Genomic DNA, 21,285 nt, shown 5'->3' on the forward strand with positions numbered 1-21,285 from the left:
AGGACGACCACTGCTGACAATTCGTCGGCAGCTCTTGTCTGAACTTTCGGACGCGGACCTAACTTGGGAGGATGCAAGGGAGTCAGCCAACAGAAATGCCTGTGGGCAGTTTGTGGACCCCATATGCTCCACACAGGGAGCGGATGTGGTTTATGTTAAGTTAACGTTCTGCAAAACATAGTGCCTTGCATAAAGATTCCACAGATTTCTAAACGCTTGACTATAGCATCTCCCACACCAGCAGACATGTGTTGCAAATTCCATAGAAAATATAATGTACATTAATGAGTGAAAGAAATGTTTAAAAAAAATAACAACATGTTATTTACCGAAAACGTCAGATCCAGGCGCTATTCTCGATCGGCGATAATTCTGATTTTGAGATGTTTGTTTATACAAGCCATTATGTACATTTTAGTGCTTCTATGTTTTCCTTTGCGGGATTCAAAGTAGGTACTCATTGGAAATTCAAAATGTCAGATAATTATAATACAGGTTTCTTCAATTTCAAATATGCGAAAATGAATTATTCATGAAATGTTTAAAAAAGAACCCACAAAACTGGGTCCAATTATATTGAAACTAAAATATTTTATTTTCTAGAAGTAATAAAAGAGTAGGAAATTATTATTCAATCAATTATCAATAATCCTCAATTTTTTTCTTCTACTTAATTCTGAACAAAACATCCTACTAATAATTTCATAATTATTCTGAGAATAATACTAAGTTGCCTAAATTTTCCTTTGAACATATTGTAAAACATACTTATCGTCAGGGTTCGCCTTCCATATAGGCAGAAAAGCAGTGCCTATCCTAACTTAACAGCGTGATATATATAAAAACGCAACCAGTACCTACCTACCTCTACTGCCTACCCTAGTAATTAGTACCTAGCTTACTTTACTACCTACTGCTTACCCTAATTAATTATCTGTGCACGCCACTGCTTATTGTGTATTGGAAGTTTGAGCACTTACCCATTTTTTATAAATTTTTTTAATGATTTGTAAGGGAAGGATTAGTAATGCATGTTCATTTGAAACGGTCAATTTAGTAATAGTTATTAGCATAAATCAAATGAATTGTATTTTTATCCATGTCGGCCACGTACAGTAATTCTATGAAACCAAATGCATTTTTTAAAATAATCGTACGTATGTATAGATAAAATCATACTCTTCGATATTTCAACGGTAACGACGGTAATTTGGATAAAATACATAATGGGCATACAAGAAACGGAACGAAACGCAACTACATGTGCAGAGAAAGTGACAAGACTCACTAAAGTGAGTAAAAAAAGAGAAACGTACACATTCACGATGTTTTTGTGGTGCAATTGCCTTCGTGCATGCGACACAGCGCCGCTGGACGAAAAAAGTGCGTCATAACACTTTACTCAAACAGCGAAAAGTGAAAGAGACCATTAATGTTATGTGAGATTCCGACCGGAAAGAATCACCACCAAACGCGAGCTGCAAACTGACGAAAAAAAAACTAAATGACACGCGATGAAACTGCGATCGAGAGTATTCTGGCGACAAAACTACCGCCAGTCAAACAGTTCACAATGGAAACGTACGACATTTTTGTAGACGAAAAAAGCGCGCAGAATTACTCGGCACACAGTGCAACGAGACGCGCAGGAATTAAAATAAGAAAACAATTTGTGACATTAAAAATAAAAATGATAAAACTTATCGCGCAAAATGTGGAGCGGTAACACAACTTTCTAAATACGTGAGCGAGAAATCGACCCGCGAGGTGAGAGAGCGCGGCGGTTTGCCGAGTGTCGAGAGTCGAGATGCGGGGATCGAAAACAGAGATCAGACTAGTTATTGTACACAGATCTGTGGACTTAAAGAAATCTGAAGAGCCGCAGCCGCTTTCATCTCGAACGACGCGTTCGCGTACCCTGGCTTCCTCATTACGAGGGTAAGGGAATCACAAAGGATAATAATAATTAATTTTTATTTAGAAATTTAACAGAACAGTTACACAACATTAACGAGTAATACAAAACAGGTATTTGTACGATTCCAGTTACAAAATTTCACATCTGTAAGTTAATGAAAATACCTGGAAGAGGGACCGGAGGGGGGAAATGGGAAAAGGGAAAGATCAAAGCTCAAGTCAAAGACAAATTATATGACGATAGGGACACACCACGATATGAATGTCGACTTACATACAATAAGATGTGAATATATCTAAATTCCCATATTCATCGTTGACCAATTTTGATGAACGATAAATACAGGAACTTTATTTAGAGTTTGTTCTGCTCGTGTGAAGCGCTAAGGTGCTAGTTTTCCTGGTGGTTACGCGAAACTTAAGTATCATTTAAATGAGGTTCAGCTCAGTCGTTCAACAATATCTTCGTCACATAGAGAATCAACGTGTATGTCAATATTTGGCGAAGGTATTTGATATTTTCCACGCCGCAGATCGGTAAACATCCAAAGGTATTGATATGCGACGTACGACCGCCTCGCTGAAAGGCAGACAGAGCTATCGCGAATATTAGATCTGCATATTTCTTACTATTATATGCTTGAAGGTGGATGACCAGATATTTGAACAGCGCCAACAAAAGAGCGGCTGTCCTTGAGAATGTCATTAACGAAGGAGGGAAATGGCCACTGGAAGTTCGGATAAGTACGGATTGGATACAAGTTTTTGTTTAGAAATAAGACATCATGTACGCGAGAACAATGCACAATCTATATGGTATACTTTCAAAACCATATTCCGCCATGATACTAGTAGTACACATCAAAATTACAAACAAATAATCTCGAAATATTGATGTCAAAAACAATAAATACTTTACTGTAGGTACACTGCGAAAAATGAAACTGCTATCAAAAAGAGATATTTTTATTTGATCAATCACCGAGACGCAAAGCAATAAACTGAAAAGAGATAAAATTTATTTTTAAAGGGTAACTATTGTATATCAAATCGTAAGGTTTTTTTCAACGATGTAACAGAATTTCACGTTTTCAGGAGTATTTTTAACTATCGAAATCTTTAGCTACATTGATTTGTGTAGTTATGAGATTTTTATTTTTTTCTTATAAAAAATATAATAACGTGGAAGCCTGGGCGTAACAGACATAAATAGGAAGGTAGAGGAAAGACAATTGAGATGGTATGTGCATATAGCACGCAGAGAACCCGAGCATGTCGTAAACCAGGCAATAGCAATGGATCTTCCTCGAAAGATTTCTCTTCCTCTAGAGGAAGACAAAAAAATTCATGGATGCAGCAAAGAGAGAACATGGTTCGAAGACATGGCCTAGGTGACGTTGTCCATGACAGAAGGACCTACAACTTGAAGACGAGGAGAGCTGACCCCAGCAGTCTACAAGGACGATAAGTTGGGATGTAGCTAGGAAGAAGAAGAAAAAATATTATTTGTTTTTTGATTTGGCGTTTAATTTGTAGAACTCCATTTTAATTTATGTATTATTTTTTAAATCAAACGCAGATTGTTTGAGTCTAGGTACTTTATTAAAAAGAACACAAAAAATATTATTGTAACAATTTTTAGCCTAGTTATGACAAATGCGTTTGAAAAACATTCGCTTGAAAATGCCATTACTAGGCGAAATAATTGTCACAATGCTAATATTTATGTGTTTTTTTACTAAAATACAACTTAGTAGACTCAAAAAATCTTTGTTTGATTTAAAAATTAATACATAAAAAACAAAAAAAAATTAGTACATAAGTATATATATAATAACTGAAATCGATCGATTCCCAATGGAAAAAATCAAAATGAGTCACAAATAAACACGTTCAATACGAGTAATCACTGTGAAAATAATACTTATTACGTATTCCACCTTTATTGTTAATCAACATACAGGCATTTGTTTACAGCTCGGGTCATACATTGAACTATGCATATCAGATAGCATAAATTTAACAGGCGGCAAAAACGCGTACAAGTTTCTCCGACAATGATATTATATATCAAAATAATACTGTATCACGTCGCACGGTCGGCGGGCTACCTATGCAACTATCTCTGAACTTTCATTGGATCTGAAACACATACATACATACACGTCAGAGTTAGAAAGTTCTCATGTTTAGTACGGCGGAGGCGGCTGCGATACGTTCGTACGTAACAGCGGTTTGGTCCCTTACCGAGTACCGCAGATTTCAAGCGCGATGGAGAGAACCTTCGAGGAACACGCAAATCCCTGGGCAAGATGAAAAACTTGCTCGTACATTTATTTGCGCAGAGAACTTACATATTGGTGATAGACAACGATGAAGCCTCTTGGAGTATTTATTGCTAAGCGTTGAGACATTACAAACGAATGTTAGGGTGAAGACTGACCGGAGCATTGCGTCGTAACGTAACATGTTACGATGCGAGCATTCAGGCAGTCAGTACAGCGAGCCGAGCGCTCCATCCATAGTTTCGGATGGTCGGTGATGCTCGCCGCGAGCGATGTTACGACGTTATGTTACGACGAAATGCTCCGGTCAGTCTCCACCTTTAGGTTGAACAACTGGTATGGTTAAGAAATATTAAATTATTATTTTGTACCGACATTTCATGGTGGAACTGCATTTAATATAATTTTAAAAAAACTACATAAGTATATAGTTTTTTCCACATAAACTTTATTGGACCAGTGACGGGGTTTCATCGTTACCGACATTATCAGACTTAAGATCAATTAATTTTGAATTTAAATTAATTTTGTCAGAAAAAAATTATCTAAAATCATGGTTTCCAACTCCCGCCTTGTTGTGTATATAACATAGAATTTTGTCTAGATTCTCACCAGTCTGATGATGTCGGTAACAACGAAACCCGGTTACTGGTCAGATAAAATATATTTATGAAAAAAATATACAGTTTTTATGTTATTTTATTAAAATATTAAGAAAGGTTCTTTAGGGTGGTATGGACATGTGGAGCGAATAGATGATGAAAAAATAATATAGAAAGTATGTTTGGCCGATGTAAATGGGAGAACAGAACGAGGACGGCCAAAAAAGACTTGGCACGACCAGATCAATCTGAATCTAAAATCTGGTGGTGTCAAAAATCTACGTAATCGGAGGGCATGTATAACTAGATGCATAAATGTCAAGGAAGCTAGGAGTGCATGTCAGGATAGACGAGTGTAGCGTACCATCCACTGCCTACCCCTTCAAGGAAACGGCGTGAAGGTAGTAGGAGTAGTAGTAGAGAGTTCGCAATTTCAGAAGAGCCTGAGCAAAAAAATCAACGGAGATACAGGGATACTAAAAAAATGGTTTGAATATTTGGTAACACTTTTGCGAGTGTTCTTCACAAATGGGATCATGGGCTCATGGGATCCACAATGGTTGCTCGCTTTAGAATGTTTAATCAACTTTTCTGTGTCATCTGATAAGGAATAAACACGCACCAGATGATCTTCCATGGACGTAAATTACTTATCTCGACTCATGGTTATTTGTACAGCGAATATAACTGAGAAACTCGTGTGCCATAACTTAATGGAGTTTCGTGTCTTATCAAGATGACTCAACCAATAGACCACAATGAAATAATGATATGATTTTCCTAAAGCCGCATCTTTCGTGTGACGCAATAGCACCAAACTTGGGAGAGCAGTGAAAATGTTTATGCATACTTCGAATAAATAAATAATTTTTACTTAATTAACCAACTAACTAACCATCACGCCGCTTCCCCGCAGGGAAGGCAGAGAGAATAGAACGCCACACCACTCTGTCCTTGCAAACAATCTCCGCCTCTTCCACGTTCATGCATCTCCTCATACATACCCGCCGATTGTTACGACTCCTAACCTGACCACTTTCAAGTATTTGGCGTACCTGATCGTGCCATGTTTTTCTCGGTCTTCCTCTGCTCCTTTTTCCAATTACATTCGCCTCATTAATTCGTGATTTTACACTCTAATATTTATGCACCATTGGGTGATGATAAGGGTTAGAACAGAGAGAAAATTTAAAAGTAGAATTTTATTTTTTTTCTGACAAATTCATTTTGAAATGGATTAAATCCAGGACGTCTTGCATGGTAGTCCACGAGTCATCCACATTACGAAGGCAGAGAAAAAACGAGTAGGTAGGTGAGTACTATTTCATTAAGTAAGGTGATATTTTAACCTAAACTAAAAGGGTGAAGGGGAGAAAATAACAATGTTTTTGCTTGTATTAGAAAAGCGGAGAAATTTTACATTTTAACCAGCACGATGGAGCTGGTTGATAAAGACATTAAACAAACGTGTTGTGTGAAGAGCTGAGTAGAGTGAAAGCGGACCAATTAAGGCGCTACATGCACGTAAATATACGCGCCGAGGGAAAATCCGCAAGTATATCATCATCGGTTACTATATAGACTATGATATATCTATAATGGGACCTTATCATTGACAGGATAAAATAACAACTATGTATTTTTTTCCACATTAATTTCATTTACATCATCAGACTAGACAAAAGGCTAGAAAAATGTTATGTTATATACACAAAACGGTAGGAGTTAGGCTGTCCAAACTCAAAACACAGTAAGGGACATTTTTGTAGTACGTTTTTTTGCACTTTTGGACTAAGTAGATTCTACTTAGTCCAAAAATGCAAAACAAAACGTACTACAAAAAAATGTCCCTTACTGTGTTTTAAGTTTGGACAGCCGAGTTGTTGTGTATATAACTCCTGCCTTGTTGTGTATATAACATAGAATTTTGTCTAGCCTCACACCAGTCTGATGATGTCGGTTACGATGAAAATAAAATTCACTTGGAAAAAAATTACAAAGTTGTTTTTTTTTCTATAAAATGCAGTTCCGCCAAGAAATGTCAATACAAAACTTGAATCTTATCATTGACATATTTAGTTCCTTCCTGGTAATAGAAAACGGGAATTCATAGCCAATTATGAAAGTTTTTAATTCCATATTAATATGTGCATATCCATCCTTGAAGATGAAGAGGTTCTTGTCGAAAACGCTTGGAAAAACGCACTAAAAATAAAATCAGTTAAAAAAGTTTAATTTTATTTTATAAAGTTTTATCAAAAGATGTAATTGATATACATATTTTGAAATGTTCATCTAAGCCACTCATGCACCAGCGAATTTCGGTAGTTTAGAACCGCTAGTAGAATTAACGTAAATTAACGTATTGGCATGTATAATTATTGTGTTCTGAGACCTTCATTAATTTTGGATAAATAGCGCCATTTTCGTAAAATACTACCTCAATAGCGCTTGTAACATAACATTTAAAACAAACGAATTTGAGAAAAAATATCCTCCGTGCAAGGATATGAAAAAGTGCTATTGCTTAGATTTTTTCATTAAATAATTACATATTATAGTAACTTTAAACGTTGAGTAAACCCACTCACAATAAGGAACAGACTATAAAACTAATAAAGTCGGAGGAATATGATAATCGGTGTTGCGTAAGCCGTAGCTTGATTTCAGAGTCACTTGGACGTTAGGTAATTCCAAAAAGGATAAAATGAAGAAGAATTGAGAAAGATAAAATAAATATTTAAAAAATCACTTGAGTTGCACACGCAATTTGCTTGAGATCAATCGTGGACACTCATAAATCAAATGCACAAATCAATAAAATTTCCCTTTTAAAAATTAATTGTATGGTTGGGTGGTACACATTTTATTACTATATAATACTCCCAAAGGCAACAGTTTGAGCAACATCCAACAGCAGACGAATTATTTTCTTTTTCTTATTATGATCGATTTTCGAAATGATGATTGAGAGTAAACATTTTAAAATTATAGAATTATATTGCAGATACCTACCAATTGTAAAGCATTAAAAAACAGCACATTATCGACAGTTAAAAATCCATTAAAATTCGTCAGTCATCAGTTAGGGTCAAAGATTATGTTAGACTAAAAATTTCATTGCTGAAAACATGAGTCGGATTAAATTGAATCTAATTAATTCTGCAATCTATAAACAGAGAAATTCTGTCAAGATTTAAATAAGATTTTTCAACTAAATTTAAAAAAAAAACATTAAAAAAATATAGGATAAACACACAAAAAAGAACGCAATTTTACGTCGAAAATAAAATATATTTTTACATGGTTTCCATCAGGTGGTATTGGCCATGTTTGATTTGTTTACTCGTGTTTTGAAAACCAAATGTTCGTTTCAGTAGTTTATATTTTAAAATATTAAAGATATTATTTTAATGGTTTAATTTTAATACATTTTTAAACGTTGGTGAAATTCAATATCCTGGTATTAACAATTATGTATATCAAGTGTATTCATATTCTAGGAGAGGGAAACAAAAATACAATAGTGGGAAAGAAAAAGCCATAAATATGAGTTAACGAGTTTATTTTCAACAATCGCAGGCAGCTTTGCGCTGCCCCAATAAAAACATAAAGATACAAGTTGCCTACTTTCGAAAAATTACGGACAATCATAATTTCTACACAATCAATCGTTCATACATAACATTGAAACATTTTACACAAAATGACTACCTAATGCAGATACTCCATTTTTATAGTATTTATAAAAAAAAACATTATATTTATTCAAGTAGTACCTGCGGGTTGGAAATATGTTTGGTTGAACGTTTCGAAAATTGGCAACTCATCAAATAAATAACATGTCTTACAAGTAGGTATATAAAATAATATTGAAACTATGTAAATATAAAAAACACATTCACCAGACTCAGAAGCGCCGTGCTTCGCATGTTGTCTCTTGCAAAGACAATCCGATTTAATTTTGTTTAAAAAAATGCCTATCATTGCGATCATCCACAAGTATACTACCATTCTTTTTGCACTAAACGATTCAAATATTACTCTACGCAGTGTATCGAAATGCTTAAATAATCCAATCAACACCCAAAATAAAATAAAATTACTTTTAAATCTTCGGCAACAATAGTAGTTCTGTCCCTTTCGAACACTTTCAACATGAATAAGTGGAAAGAGACAGAGATACGAATCGACATCAGCGCGAAGTTTTTTCCAATTACCAAAAAAAATACAATTTTCGAGATGCCATACTGATTACATACTTTTACTGCTGTTTGAATTAATATTATAAGGTTCAATAAAAATAGCTGTATTTACAGACTGGGGGGGGGGGGGGTAATTTGCAATAGTTATTTAATGAAACTAAGATATTTATGTACAGTGTGTTGATAAGCTTTACTAATAAGAGATATTAATTGTATAATTTACAAGTGAAAACGTACAAAAATATTGTGACTACGGGTCTGTTATCTGGGCTTTGTCTAAGCGGGAGACTTTCCATTCATAATTCGATTCACACGTCAAAGTGCAGACAAAATTTGACGTGCGAATTTACAAAACAACAAAAAAATCGTACATTACACAAACGTGTCGGGAACTATTTTTGTGCGGGTAGCTGGTGCAATACGCCTCTATTGCAACGCTTATGCAATATTACCAAGCAAAATTAGACATTTTAAAATGGCGGATACTTTTCTATTTCGCCACGGTAAGAACGATGTCTCGGCTCACACGTAACTGCCGTATGACAATAACGTAAAGCAAAACTGTCGCGTACTCGGAACGAATGTACAAATGTATGAATACTGCAGTAATGCAGCAGGGTAAGGAAAGCATTCTTCGATGGTTTGGTTGCATTCGGGCTGTGCGCCTTAGATGCGACAATATCATGTATCATACACGACAGATGAATACATTTTTTTAAGTCGCGATGCGCGATTAACAATATTTTTAACAGGTTTATCTACTTTCTCATCGAGTAATTTTTTCGTGGGAATAAGAAAAGTATTCGGCGATCTAAATATCCCAACACATTTGAAGAATTACACACATAACTCGATAATCTATAAGTTAGTTCAATAGTACTCTCGATAACATCGGGGGAGATCGTGTCGCGGTGAACGCGTTTTTAACATTAATGTTAGGAAAATATTAGGCTTCGTATAGTCTAAAATACGGTGGTGAAAACTATGCGATAAAAATAATTTACAATAAGTTAAATATTATAAATTAATGATCAAAACTGCGAATCTGGGTTGTGAAATTGGAAAACTAAATAGGGAACATGAATCTTTTACTAATATCACAATTAAATAGATGTTATAACATCGAAATAACGTCGGAACGCTGAATAAAATAAATTCATTTAGGATTTTAAGCACAAATTGAAATTTATGTTTAACTTACAAAAAAAAATCTTTTGTTTTTAAAATTTACAAATTAGAGGGTAGAGAAGATTTATCTTCATCATTTATTTATATAAAGAATTTTAATAATTTGCGCCGTATAGTAAAGCAAAAGAATTTAATGTATATGGATATAAGATAAACAAGAGATGCCTTATCATTACAAATTAACTTATAATTCAATTTTAGTTTAAACACATAAGTTTGCATAGTATATATACAGTGAGGAATACGAAGAAAATGGTATTCATTATACAATGACAAAATACATTATGTCCTAGTCTCGGATGTATTCGAAACAGTTTTAATCCCTTTACTTGAGGCGATATAAGTAACTATCTAATATTTAATTTTGCATGCACGACAATAAGTACAAGGTAAGTACAATAACAATGAAAAATATTGCAATACTTGCAACTTATTTTCATGACGATCAATAGTCCACGTTAAAGAATTTCAAAGAATTCTGCTTCAATAAAATGTTTTTAAAACTGACCTTCAAAATAATTACAAACCAAGAAATGAATATGAAACATGTCATATTCATTAAAAAAACATGCTACAACAAAATTATAACTTGGGGACTGATTTTTTAAAAACCCCTATGTAAACATCAATATTTAGAACACAAGTATTCTAGAAAAGAGGTAAGATCCGGCCATTCACAAGATCCGCATCAGTGATCTGTATCACTTAAGTAAACCGTTCACTAAGACCGGATTAATTGGACGATGGATCTTTTGTCATGACTCACAAATTGTGGAGACAGGAGATAAAAAGGTCGCTGGGAAATTAATTTGCTATTCATAAAAAAAAAAACGCCCAGAAATTTCTGCGATCGGCGGGGGGTTAAATTTTTTATTCAAATCGTATCCCCAACGAAGACCCATACCATAACAAGGTCATGAAGAGATTTTTCCATATAGAAATTAATTTTTTTTGTTAAAAATTTCTGCCGATATTTTTTAACCTCCCTGGTCCACAATTTATCAATGAATCAGTGAAAACATCTATTAGTGATTAAGTATACCAGCCAACGTTAATCGGCGTTAGTGAACGAGATTCACAAAAAAAGTCCTTAATTTTTGTACAGGACAATCGTAATACAAAATTTTATAACCCATTTGAAGCAGAATTTTAATTTATTATTAGATTATTCTGATAAAACGATTCAACGTTTTTCTCAAGACTCGTCTTACACACTCGTTTGTGCCGAGCACACGTGTGTATGAACCGTTTGAATAGCGTACAAAGAAATGCCTTCGGAGTGAAAATATTCTTAAACGGGAACACTGAACACCCTCCGGCATGTGAAGGAAGAATGAATAGTGGCACACAAGTACTTGTTTCAACCGTTTACAGATACTCTTAAAATGAAAAGTATATGGGATTAAAATATCAAGAATTTTGAAATCTCACTGAAATAAGTTGAAGAAATCAAAGTTTAATTTAATTAAAAAACAACAATATATTTCAAATATATAAAGAAAAATACGCTTCCAATGATTCTAATCACGGACACCTTACAAAAAACACAGTGATTTTTGAAGACCAAACAAAATTTCAAGCACTCAATAAATCTATTGAACTTTGACCGAGGAAACATCAATTTCACCATATGTTACTTTGTTATCATTCAATTCACATTTTGCCGAATTGTCGTCACTCTCCGCACTGTTGGGGTAAACAAACGAAGCTGCTTGAGATACTATCGCGGACGGAGAGGTGGAAAAGAATTTGATTTCCAAGTCTCTGTGACCGTTTAAGGATGTCACGATGGCGGATGACACTTCTAGGCTAACTCCGTGAGACGATGACGACTTGAAGAGGGTCTCCGGAACAAGTTGAGATTGTGGAGCGGCGGCTTCATTCCAATCCAATGTTCTAGGTGAATCTAGAGATTTGATGCTCCGTCTGCCTGCACCGATCACTCCCACAGACTTGGTTCCGCAGAGATCTTCCGAACTGTCAGGAAGGCCGGAAGTGATCGTGATGTTAGGATCGGAGCGGTGAGGTGTCGAATGTTTGTCATATTCCGAAATGCGCAAATTTGCGACTGAATATCCGGGACAAGGTTCGCTCCAACTTCTTCTTAGAAGCGAGTCCTTATCCACAAAAGGATTTTTTTCTTCTAATATATCGAATTCGCCCGGTGTCGTTAGGAGTGGGGAATAACACCGTCGATCTATATCCCATATCTGACCAGATGGATCGCAGTAACGACATTGACATACAGTAGGAGAACATCTGCTGATAGCTTCAAATAATGACGAAGAGTCGTCTGACTCGCTATCATCAACACCGTCAGCTTTATGTATAGCCAAGCTCTCAGAAGTTCCCAGAGATCGCTGTTCGCCACCACGAACTGGTATAAATTTTCCATTCTCATTATTATTGTTGAGAATATCACTTGAACTATATAATTTCATGTAGTCCAACAAATTGGAGTTAACGATCAAGGGTTTGAAATTGCTTGCACCGTGATTCATATCAGGTGAATCTTGACAATTAGAAATGTAAGGATTCAAAGACAAAAGTGTCGAATCAAGGTTTGGATCATTGGAATCGAGTTTGTTGTCATTCGATGGATCTTTTTCTTGAATGTTGTTGATCAGAGGTTTTCTATCCTTTTTTCGACGTTTCCTCGGTTTTATTATTCGAGGCAAACATGTTTCCGAGTGTGCCGAACCCGAACTCTCGTCACTTGTGACACTTAGCGAATCAATGTTTAAAGACAAATGATTATTTTGTACAGGCGTTCTCGATACCACCGCGTGATCTTTGTATTCGTATCGATTTTCTTTAGGAATGTCTTTGACTTTTTTCATCATGTCTGGAACGACGGGTGCGCGGTTGGGACCGAAAGGTGGATACTGTCGCGTATTGCTCTGATATTGGATTTGTTTACGGTTTCCATTGTTGTTGTATCTTCGCGACAAAATCAAAGGAGCGCCCCGCGTATGCAAAGCGAGTTTGGAAAGGGGGATCTGTTGGTTATCCCCATACTCCAGGTTGCAGGCTCCGTTCACGACGGGAACCCGCTGCTGGTGGTAAGGAGGAGAATGCGGGGCGGGGCGGTTCGGAGGATGGGGTTTCCCGTTTCTCCTGTGGTTTGCCGTGGAGATGAGCGGAACGCCGGCCCAGTTGTTTCTGTTTTGGCAAAACGGCGGAGGACAGAAGAGGCCATCGGCCGGGATGTATCCCCCGCGGTAAACATTGTGTCCTCCGATGTACTGGGGAGGTGTCAAGGACGCCTTCCCGTTTCCCCCGCACCCGTCATAGTCGGGATGAATCTTGCGGTTGTTGTTCCTCGAAGAGTTGGACACGAGATAGCTCCCGATGTATCTGTCGACATGCAGACCGCCGGTCTGGGAAGCCGGGCTCATGGTTCGCCGGACTGGAAGAGATCCCGCTCGGCCGCGGTCCGAGAAGCCGGTCGGACGAGGTGTTCTGGCGCGAGACACTTAACCCATTTTCTCCAAGCGCATCCGTCAGCGGGACCCGGAGAGCGGCCGGCGCCTGACCCACTGAACGTCCCGTTCACTTTCACGCGCGACTCGGTCGCGCCACCGCGCGCCACTCGTTGCACGGTACTCACTGATCCCGGTATTTTTGTCGTAAATTATGGGTCAGAAATCACGAGGTTCGTAATCCGAAAGCACCGCGCTACAACAGGTTGTCAGATCTCGCGGACTGGAAATGCGGAAAACTTTTCCGATTTGCGTTCGCGAGACAAAGTTATCTATCGTCGGTCTGCACGCAGCGAGACAGTCCACCGCGCGGCGGCTGAACACTGACTGAATGGAGCGGCGGCGTAGCGGCGCTGGCGGCGCGCGGCGGTAAGTGGGCCTGTCGGGCGGCACACTTTCCGCCTCCCTCCACTCGCCACCTCGCCGCCTCACACTTTCTTACCTAGGACAAGACTCTAGACATGCTCCGCGGCTGCGGCTGCCACTGCCGCTGGCTCCGTGGCTCCCCGGAGAAGAGCGAACATCAATCCGATCATGACACAATCTATTTTGTATTGCATTTCGGACTACAGAACGAAATTATCAATTCACAGCGCAAGACGTACTAAATTTACAAAAAAAATCTGGAATGTTTTTTTTTAAACTTTTATTTCATATGATTTCTTTGTTTTCAACGATAATTATTAAAATGAATATATAAATCTTGCGCGTTCATTGTAGATGGCAAAATCTACCAGACTTTACTTACATAGATCAAATATTTGCAAAATGTAGACATTAGCCCGCGGCGGTAAAACATGCCAAGCAAACTTACACTACTCACGTCTCAGTATGAATCTTGAGAGACAAATTGATCTGTTTATTCAAAACTAATTACTAAAATCACAACCCTGCGAAATGAGGGACTAGAATCACAATTCAATGCCGCATTTGACATTACAATTATTCGTAAAAAATCAGTCGAAAGTTCGACAAGCCTCTGCTGGATGGCGCCTCGAATTGAAATTGCAATAAAACAAGTATCATACAATCGGCGATCATTCTCACTTTCTCTGAAAGTCGGTACCAACACTGTGAGATATTGCAGTCAGGCGCGGTACTTCCTACAACTTCAAGAGGAAATGTATGTAGATTCAACCGTTCTAGAGGTTTTCAATCGAAAGTTGCAAATCAACAATCGTATAATGAATCCCAGCTTATAATACTATCAATAAACATTATCGTCCCAATAAAATTAAAATTACTACAAATTGATAAAAAATAAAAACAGGTGTGTCGTTCATGGGTTATTTATTATATTTAACCTGGGCTTTTTTTTAAACAAAAAAGGTCCCGGAACTAACTTCATGTCACGATTTGTACTAAAAAAAATAGTTCATTAAAATACCATATTTTATCATTTTGACGAATTATATAAATATACATTGTAATTATGTAAGCGCAAACATTGTTTTGTCAAATTGATTTTAAAAGATTTTTTTTAAATCCTTGAAAAAAGGTGCCGGAACATCGTTCCACCGCGTTACATGGAAAAAAAAAGCTCAGTATATATCTTAGAACTCTGTTGGTAACACACCCTAATCCGATCGAGATATAGGCCTGCTACATAGATTATTTCTCTCAAGACCCTATTAGCAAAAGGCGTAAATACATTAGCATCTAATAAATAACATTAATACGTGAGTATCATTGTCTTTTTCAGTACAATTTCAAAATGCTCTAGAAGTACAAATTGCTCGCATGAGAATGATCAGGCACAATTAAGTACAACATAAAGGTTTCGGTTACAATAGAGGCGGGGACAGTTCAGACAGGCAGGAATGGGCAAGTGGAAATTGAATCTAAATGCACTATGATCCCACGGTTAAAATTCAACTGTGTCGAAATGTAGAGTAAGAACAAATGTAAATACAATAGGTATGCGCTAGCTTAAATATGTACCTACTAGGATAAGCTCACATTTCATAACCATAAAGACAAGTACATTTTGAATGATCGATAGTACAATGCTATTGAAAATGCTCAAAGTTTGAAAATTTAATTACAGTTTCTATCGAGCCTTGTATTTTTCTACCAGACATTTTTAATGGTAAGAAAATGAAAATAAATCTTCTACAGTATTTCATTATTGAATAAAATAACGGTTCGCTTATTATTTTTTATCAATTTTTTTTATTTAAACACATATTTTTTTTGTTTTTTGTAGTTAGTTTAACTATCAGATTTTTACTTGAAAAAAGTATATTTTAAAGTTTATATCTTGAACTGAAATGTGGATTAATGTAAAGGACAAATTTAAGAAAATATGTTTTATAATAAACAGTTCGATTAGAAAATATCTGTTTTCTTCATTCATATACTAAACAAATAATAATCTTTAATAAAAAATAAAAAAAAACAAAACAAAAACATCCACCAAATTTGATTTATTAAAATTAAAAGTGCCTTAAAATGTAATGCAAAGTAGTAGTGCCTTAAAATGTAATCCGATAAATGAAACTAATCGATGTCTTCTGAAAGAAATTGACATAACCCAGGTTCAACTTTATTAATAAATCAGGAGTAAATCTCGTAGAATTAAGGATTCCTTTTAAAAATCTAAAAATAAAGAATATCATATTCAAGAATGAAGAACATGTGTATCGAGTAAGCGGTTTTTCATTTACCATTAACCTAAAATTACAGAACATTCGTAAAATTTACGACGGACATTCAATTTGTGAGGAGCACCGGGACAACACATGTAAAAATGTAGTGACAACTAGCATTATCTTAATTTTTTACCGATATTTAACGTTCGGTTATTTTTATTAAATATAACATATTTAGTGAACATCTTCGGTAAAATTGGTGTTTTTCTTATCGTCGTACATTTTACGATAGTCCCGTATTAAGGTACATTAAAAAAAAGTCGAAATAAAATGCAATATGTGGAGAAAAAAAGTAGGGGTGTATTATTGCGCGTAAAAGATAATGTTACAATATACGAACTGATTTATTTATTTATTAGATAGGCGAAACGTACAAGTAATCAAAAATATTTACAACAATTTCAATGTATAAGAACAAAGGGTAGACAATAATTTGTTTATACATAATACAAGTAGAAGGTACATATTATCATAATTCCATTTAAGTCGGTTTCGAAATACCGGCGTTAGACAACATTGAATTAATCCGTAACAATAGAATGTAACAGGAATGGAAGACAAATACACAACAGAATGGAATAAATTCCTCTTTTGACAATTCAACCCCCTTAGAATTCAACATGAAATAAGATCACTCCAGAGTCCGAGAAAAGCGAGGGGAATGTTTAGATACGGGTCATGGGGTACACGGTCTTATATGGAACCATAGAAAAACCACGCTCGGCCGTGTATAATGGTGTAATTCCTTAGACGGTAGAAACTCATCCGGACGCAGAAAGCCATTGTGGATGGCGGTCGAAGAATTGGAGCGGTGCATTCAGAGAAATTCAAGGCGTGAAAGAAAAACGTAAGGAAAGGGCGTGAAATCTATAATCCTATAAAGAAAATGCGTATTTGTTTCGGGACCTAAGAATACAAAACAATTGTGTGATTTCGGATCACATGAAAAAAAAACGACGCTTAAGAAATCAAAGCCGTGTAAACTGTATTTAAAAAAAAATTTCAAAAATTGCCTCGCTTAATAAAGTACGAAAAATTAATTATTCCTTACTAGCCATAATTTATATCCGAGCGACAATTTCACGAAAAATGTCCCCATAAAGAGCATGAATGTTTAATTAAGGATTTTTATAATGACATATGGCACAAAACGAGAACGTTTTTACAATTTACACCCCGTATAAATAACAATTTTGTGAAAAATTTAACTGAATTGAATTGAAAAGGGTCTTCATGATTTTCTCATGTGATAATGGGATATGAGACTGAATAAATAAATAAATATACAAGCCAATTGACGCGCAGTGGGTGCAAATTCACAAAGCTCGATAAAAATATTTTGATATCATAGTTGTCCCAACTTGATATGAAACATCTATCGTACATCATCATATGAAAGAAGATGAAAATCTGAGCATCTCAGGGATAACGACCTGGCATTTGGCTGGCTTAAGCGTTCACTTCAATCACGACCAGATCAATCAGTGTCGAAAGTATACGTAATCGTAGGGCATGTATGACTAGTTGTGGACGCGAAGGAAACTAGGAGTGTATGTCAGGACAGAAGAGTGTGGCGCTCTGCCTATCCCTGCAGTAGTAGTGTACTTAAACTAACTAACCATCACGTCGCTTCCCCGCAGGGGTAGGCAGAAAGAAAAGAACGCCACACCACTCTGTCTTTGCAAACATTCTTCGCCTCTTCCACGTTCATGCATCTCCTCATACATACCCGCCGATTGTTTCGACTCCTAACCTGACCGCTTTCAAGTATTTGGCATACCTGATCGTGCCAGGTTTTTCTCGGTCTTCAGAGGAAAGCCATGTAATTGGAAAAAGGAGCAGAGGCTCCTTTTTCCAATTACATTCGCCTCATAAATTTGTTTTACCGTAGTTTTTAGTAGCGTACTTAATAGTAGAAAACGGCGTGATGATAATAGTAGCAGTATAATAATTCAATCTGACCTTCCCGAAGTACGTAGCTTAATGATAAGATTAATTAATAAAATAAAAGAAATGATAAAATTTAAACATACAGATTTTTGCTACGAAATGAAGACAGTAATAATGATAGTGATGATCATAATAATTTGAAACGAAATCATAAAAGGGAAATCCATGACTGATTGCTCGACAAGGTATTCTTCATGCATCGCCTACGCAACAACAACGGTATACCGGCAGTACATTTCTTATCGGCCGATCGGGCCCGACCAAACTGCGCCGATGTCGCCCATTTGCATAAAAAAATGGTACAAATTTGATGCGATTCACTCTCAATCGCCCACCGGAAAAAAAACTGTATATCTAAATAAATAAAATTGGACCGAAAATAAACAGCTCTCAAACTAGACGCGTTTGAAGACGACGGAACATTTGCAGGAAGTGAGATAATTTTACGTACTGGCCAAAATAAACATGCAAAATGTCACTCGTTATATTAGTTTAAATACTACGAAAATATTCTCAATATTAGAGACCAGATGTATTTACGCACATTATACAGAGTGGCGCAAAATTCATCACCCTATAGGAAGATGTTATAATTTTTGCAAACGGCGTCGTACGTCAATCATATTTGACATTTCGCTCACTCCCTTCAAGAACGTCATATATCAAAAATCGTAAATTTTTAGTTATGCGTGTTTGCGGAATGCCCAAAAAATGAACCATATCCCAGAAAAAGAGACATTTTTTTCAACTTAATATTTACCCGCTACAGGGCAGAAAGTGTTGTTTTTGAATTTTGAAGAAAAGGTATTGTTTAATTATTTTTTTAAATATACTAAATATTTTTCAAATGGAGAAAAAATCTTCAGGTTTTACCCAAAAAGATCTGTTGCACAGTAAAAAGTTCAATAAGTGGCTTGATGTTTATTTTTAATAAATTGTATTACATTTTTAAACTTTAAAAACGTTCTCCTGAAAAATCATGTTTTTTATTTATGACGTTCTTGAAAGGAGTGAGCGATTTGTGAACTAGACAGGTGCAGCATACAAACAGTTTTGTAAAATGGGAACAAATGTGTATCAACACTGGCGGCAGCAACTTGACGGACATCATCTTTTCCGCTTAACATAAAAAAATGTTAAGGTCCAAATAAAGACATCACTCAAAAAATTTTTTTTAGTATTTCGTAAAAATGTTTTTCAAAAACAAAATTGGATAATTAATTCTGCGCCACTCTGAATCTGTTTGTATACTGCAGCTGTCTAGTTCACAAATGTCAAATACGATTGACGTTCAATGCAATTTGCAAAATTATAACATCATCCGATAAGGTGAACTATTTTGCGCCACCATGTATAAACACGTAAAATAATTCAGGCAGTACTTACTCAAAAATAGCTGATTTATTGGTGCATGTTTATTTAGATTTATTGGGGAATAAAAGTAGCCATGCTTTAAAATATAAAATTAAATCATTCTGTAAACGATGTATGTACCCATGAAATTTGTAATGTGAACCCATTATTTTATAAAAGAGATCGTAATTCTAATTAACGAAATATACGGAGTTGGTTCAAAAGTTTTCGAGGCGACTACGTTTATCGGACATTAAATTAAAATGTTTCTACGTAAGGAGGCTAATAATTGAAACGAATTAATATTTCATAAAATTGCCTCTAATTATACGAATCTCTCGTATTCGGCTTCGTCGTGTGTGGTGAGTGAGGTCCATAGCTGCTGATGGTAAGGTAAATTGACGTTTGGGAGTATACATACAGATTGCACCTATACTCGCATTTGGGAAAATGCACATAATCAAGTTGTTTGTAGAATATTTGATTAAATGCGTGAATTTTTTTACATTCTTTTTAGACATCTCAACATATATGAAGAAGCATATAAAAGTCTGGGCATTTACAGGGCATACGACCGTCACAGGTTTGGTTGAGTGAGATTACACATTTAACATTAACCAATTCTACCCATGATTGACAACCACACTACAGAAATTTTTGAAACATCTAGCTAGATATATTGACCAAACTCGTTGGTAAAACACAGTATCTGCGAGTACACAACAGCCATATATGTTGGGACGAGGAAAGCTTTTATTAAGCAAAAACTCCTTACATTTGTGATTCCACATTCTTGAGAAACGCTTGAAACATAATTCTCAATTTATTTTAGCTTATAATTTGACCAGTTTATTTTTTTAACAAAAAGAGAAATATTTGTTTTTTTTATTATTTACACATGTTTCGATTTAATACTATTTCTGTGAGCTAAGCGGCACATTATAAGAAATAGGCATCAAATTATGGTTGAGTGGATTCGAACCGACTTAAGAGTCCGCGACACTAACCACGGGACCAAAACCCAACATATTATTTACAACATTTTGAGTGCGTCTAAATACATTTCTCAAAAAGTATTTGGACACACTCAAAATTTTGTAAAACGAATTTTTCTTATTTTTTTATTTATTTCAATACTATTTATTTTTATTTTTTGACATCTCATCAAAGACGAAGAAGAATATGGAAGTCTGGGCATTTACGGGGCTGCCGACCGTCATGGGCTGGTTTAAGTGATCACTTTACACACGTAAATGCCCAAATTAAATGCGTAAATGCCCAGACTTCCATATTCTTCTTCATCTTTGATGAGTTGTCAAAAATAATATGAAAATAACTCCTGTAATTAGAGATAATCCAGATTTAGTGTACAAGTATTTGGATACACTCAAAATGTTGTATTTCAATACTGTTTGTATAACGAAAACAGTGCGGTTTGTAGTGATATAAATGATAAACTAATTAAACGAACCTACAGAAGTGCTGAATCATGTTTGATTAGCATATTAAATAGTAGTCACTTCGGTCGGGAATGAACGGAGCCACGCGTAAATTCATCAGGTATTTTCAGGCTTTCTAGTACTAATGAGCACCATTCAATTCATCGCAATAAGCTCGGCCACGTTGTTTATCAATAATTGTGAACGCCACAG

The 21,285-nt window shown here is 35.8% G+C and overlaps 2 protein-coding genes across 3 annotated transcripts in view; both read right to left on the reverse strand.

The window, feature by feature from the left end:
- twin (CCR4-NOT transcription complex subunit 6-like twin) overlaps positions 1-21,285 on the reverse strand; it is a 336,377-nt gene that overhangs the window by 255,762 nt on the left and 59,330 nt on the right. The gene's annotated exons all lie outside the window — the stretch shown is intronic.
- Positions 8,353-14,097, reverse strand: LOC148310963 (uncharacterized). The gene has a single exon (XM_088257453.1). It carries the CDS (start codon positions 13,593-13,595, stop codon positions 11,790-11,792), a length of 1,806 nt encoding a protein of 601 aa, XP_088113579.1. The 5' UTR covers positions 13,596-14,097; the 3' UTR covers positions 8,353-11,789.

Source organism: Brachycentrus maculatus, unplaced genomic scaffold, assembly GCF_059751285.1.
Source record: "Brachycentrus maculatus isolate JH-2025_06_01 unplaced genomic scaffold, ASM5975128v1 h1tg000081l, whole genome shotgun sequence".
NCBI classification, from domain to species: domain Eukaryota; kingdom Metazoa; phylum Arthropoda; class Insecta; order Trichoptera; family Brachycentridae; genus Brachycentrus; species Brachycentrus maculatus.

Coding starts and splice junctions, on each gene's coding strand:
- LOC148310963 (XM_088257453.1), bottom strand. CDS start 13,595: ATGAGCCCGGCTTCCCAGACCGGCGGTCTGCATGTCGACAGATACATC.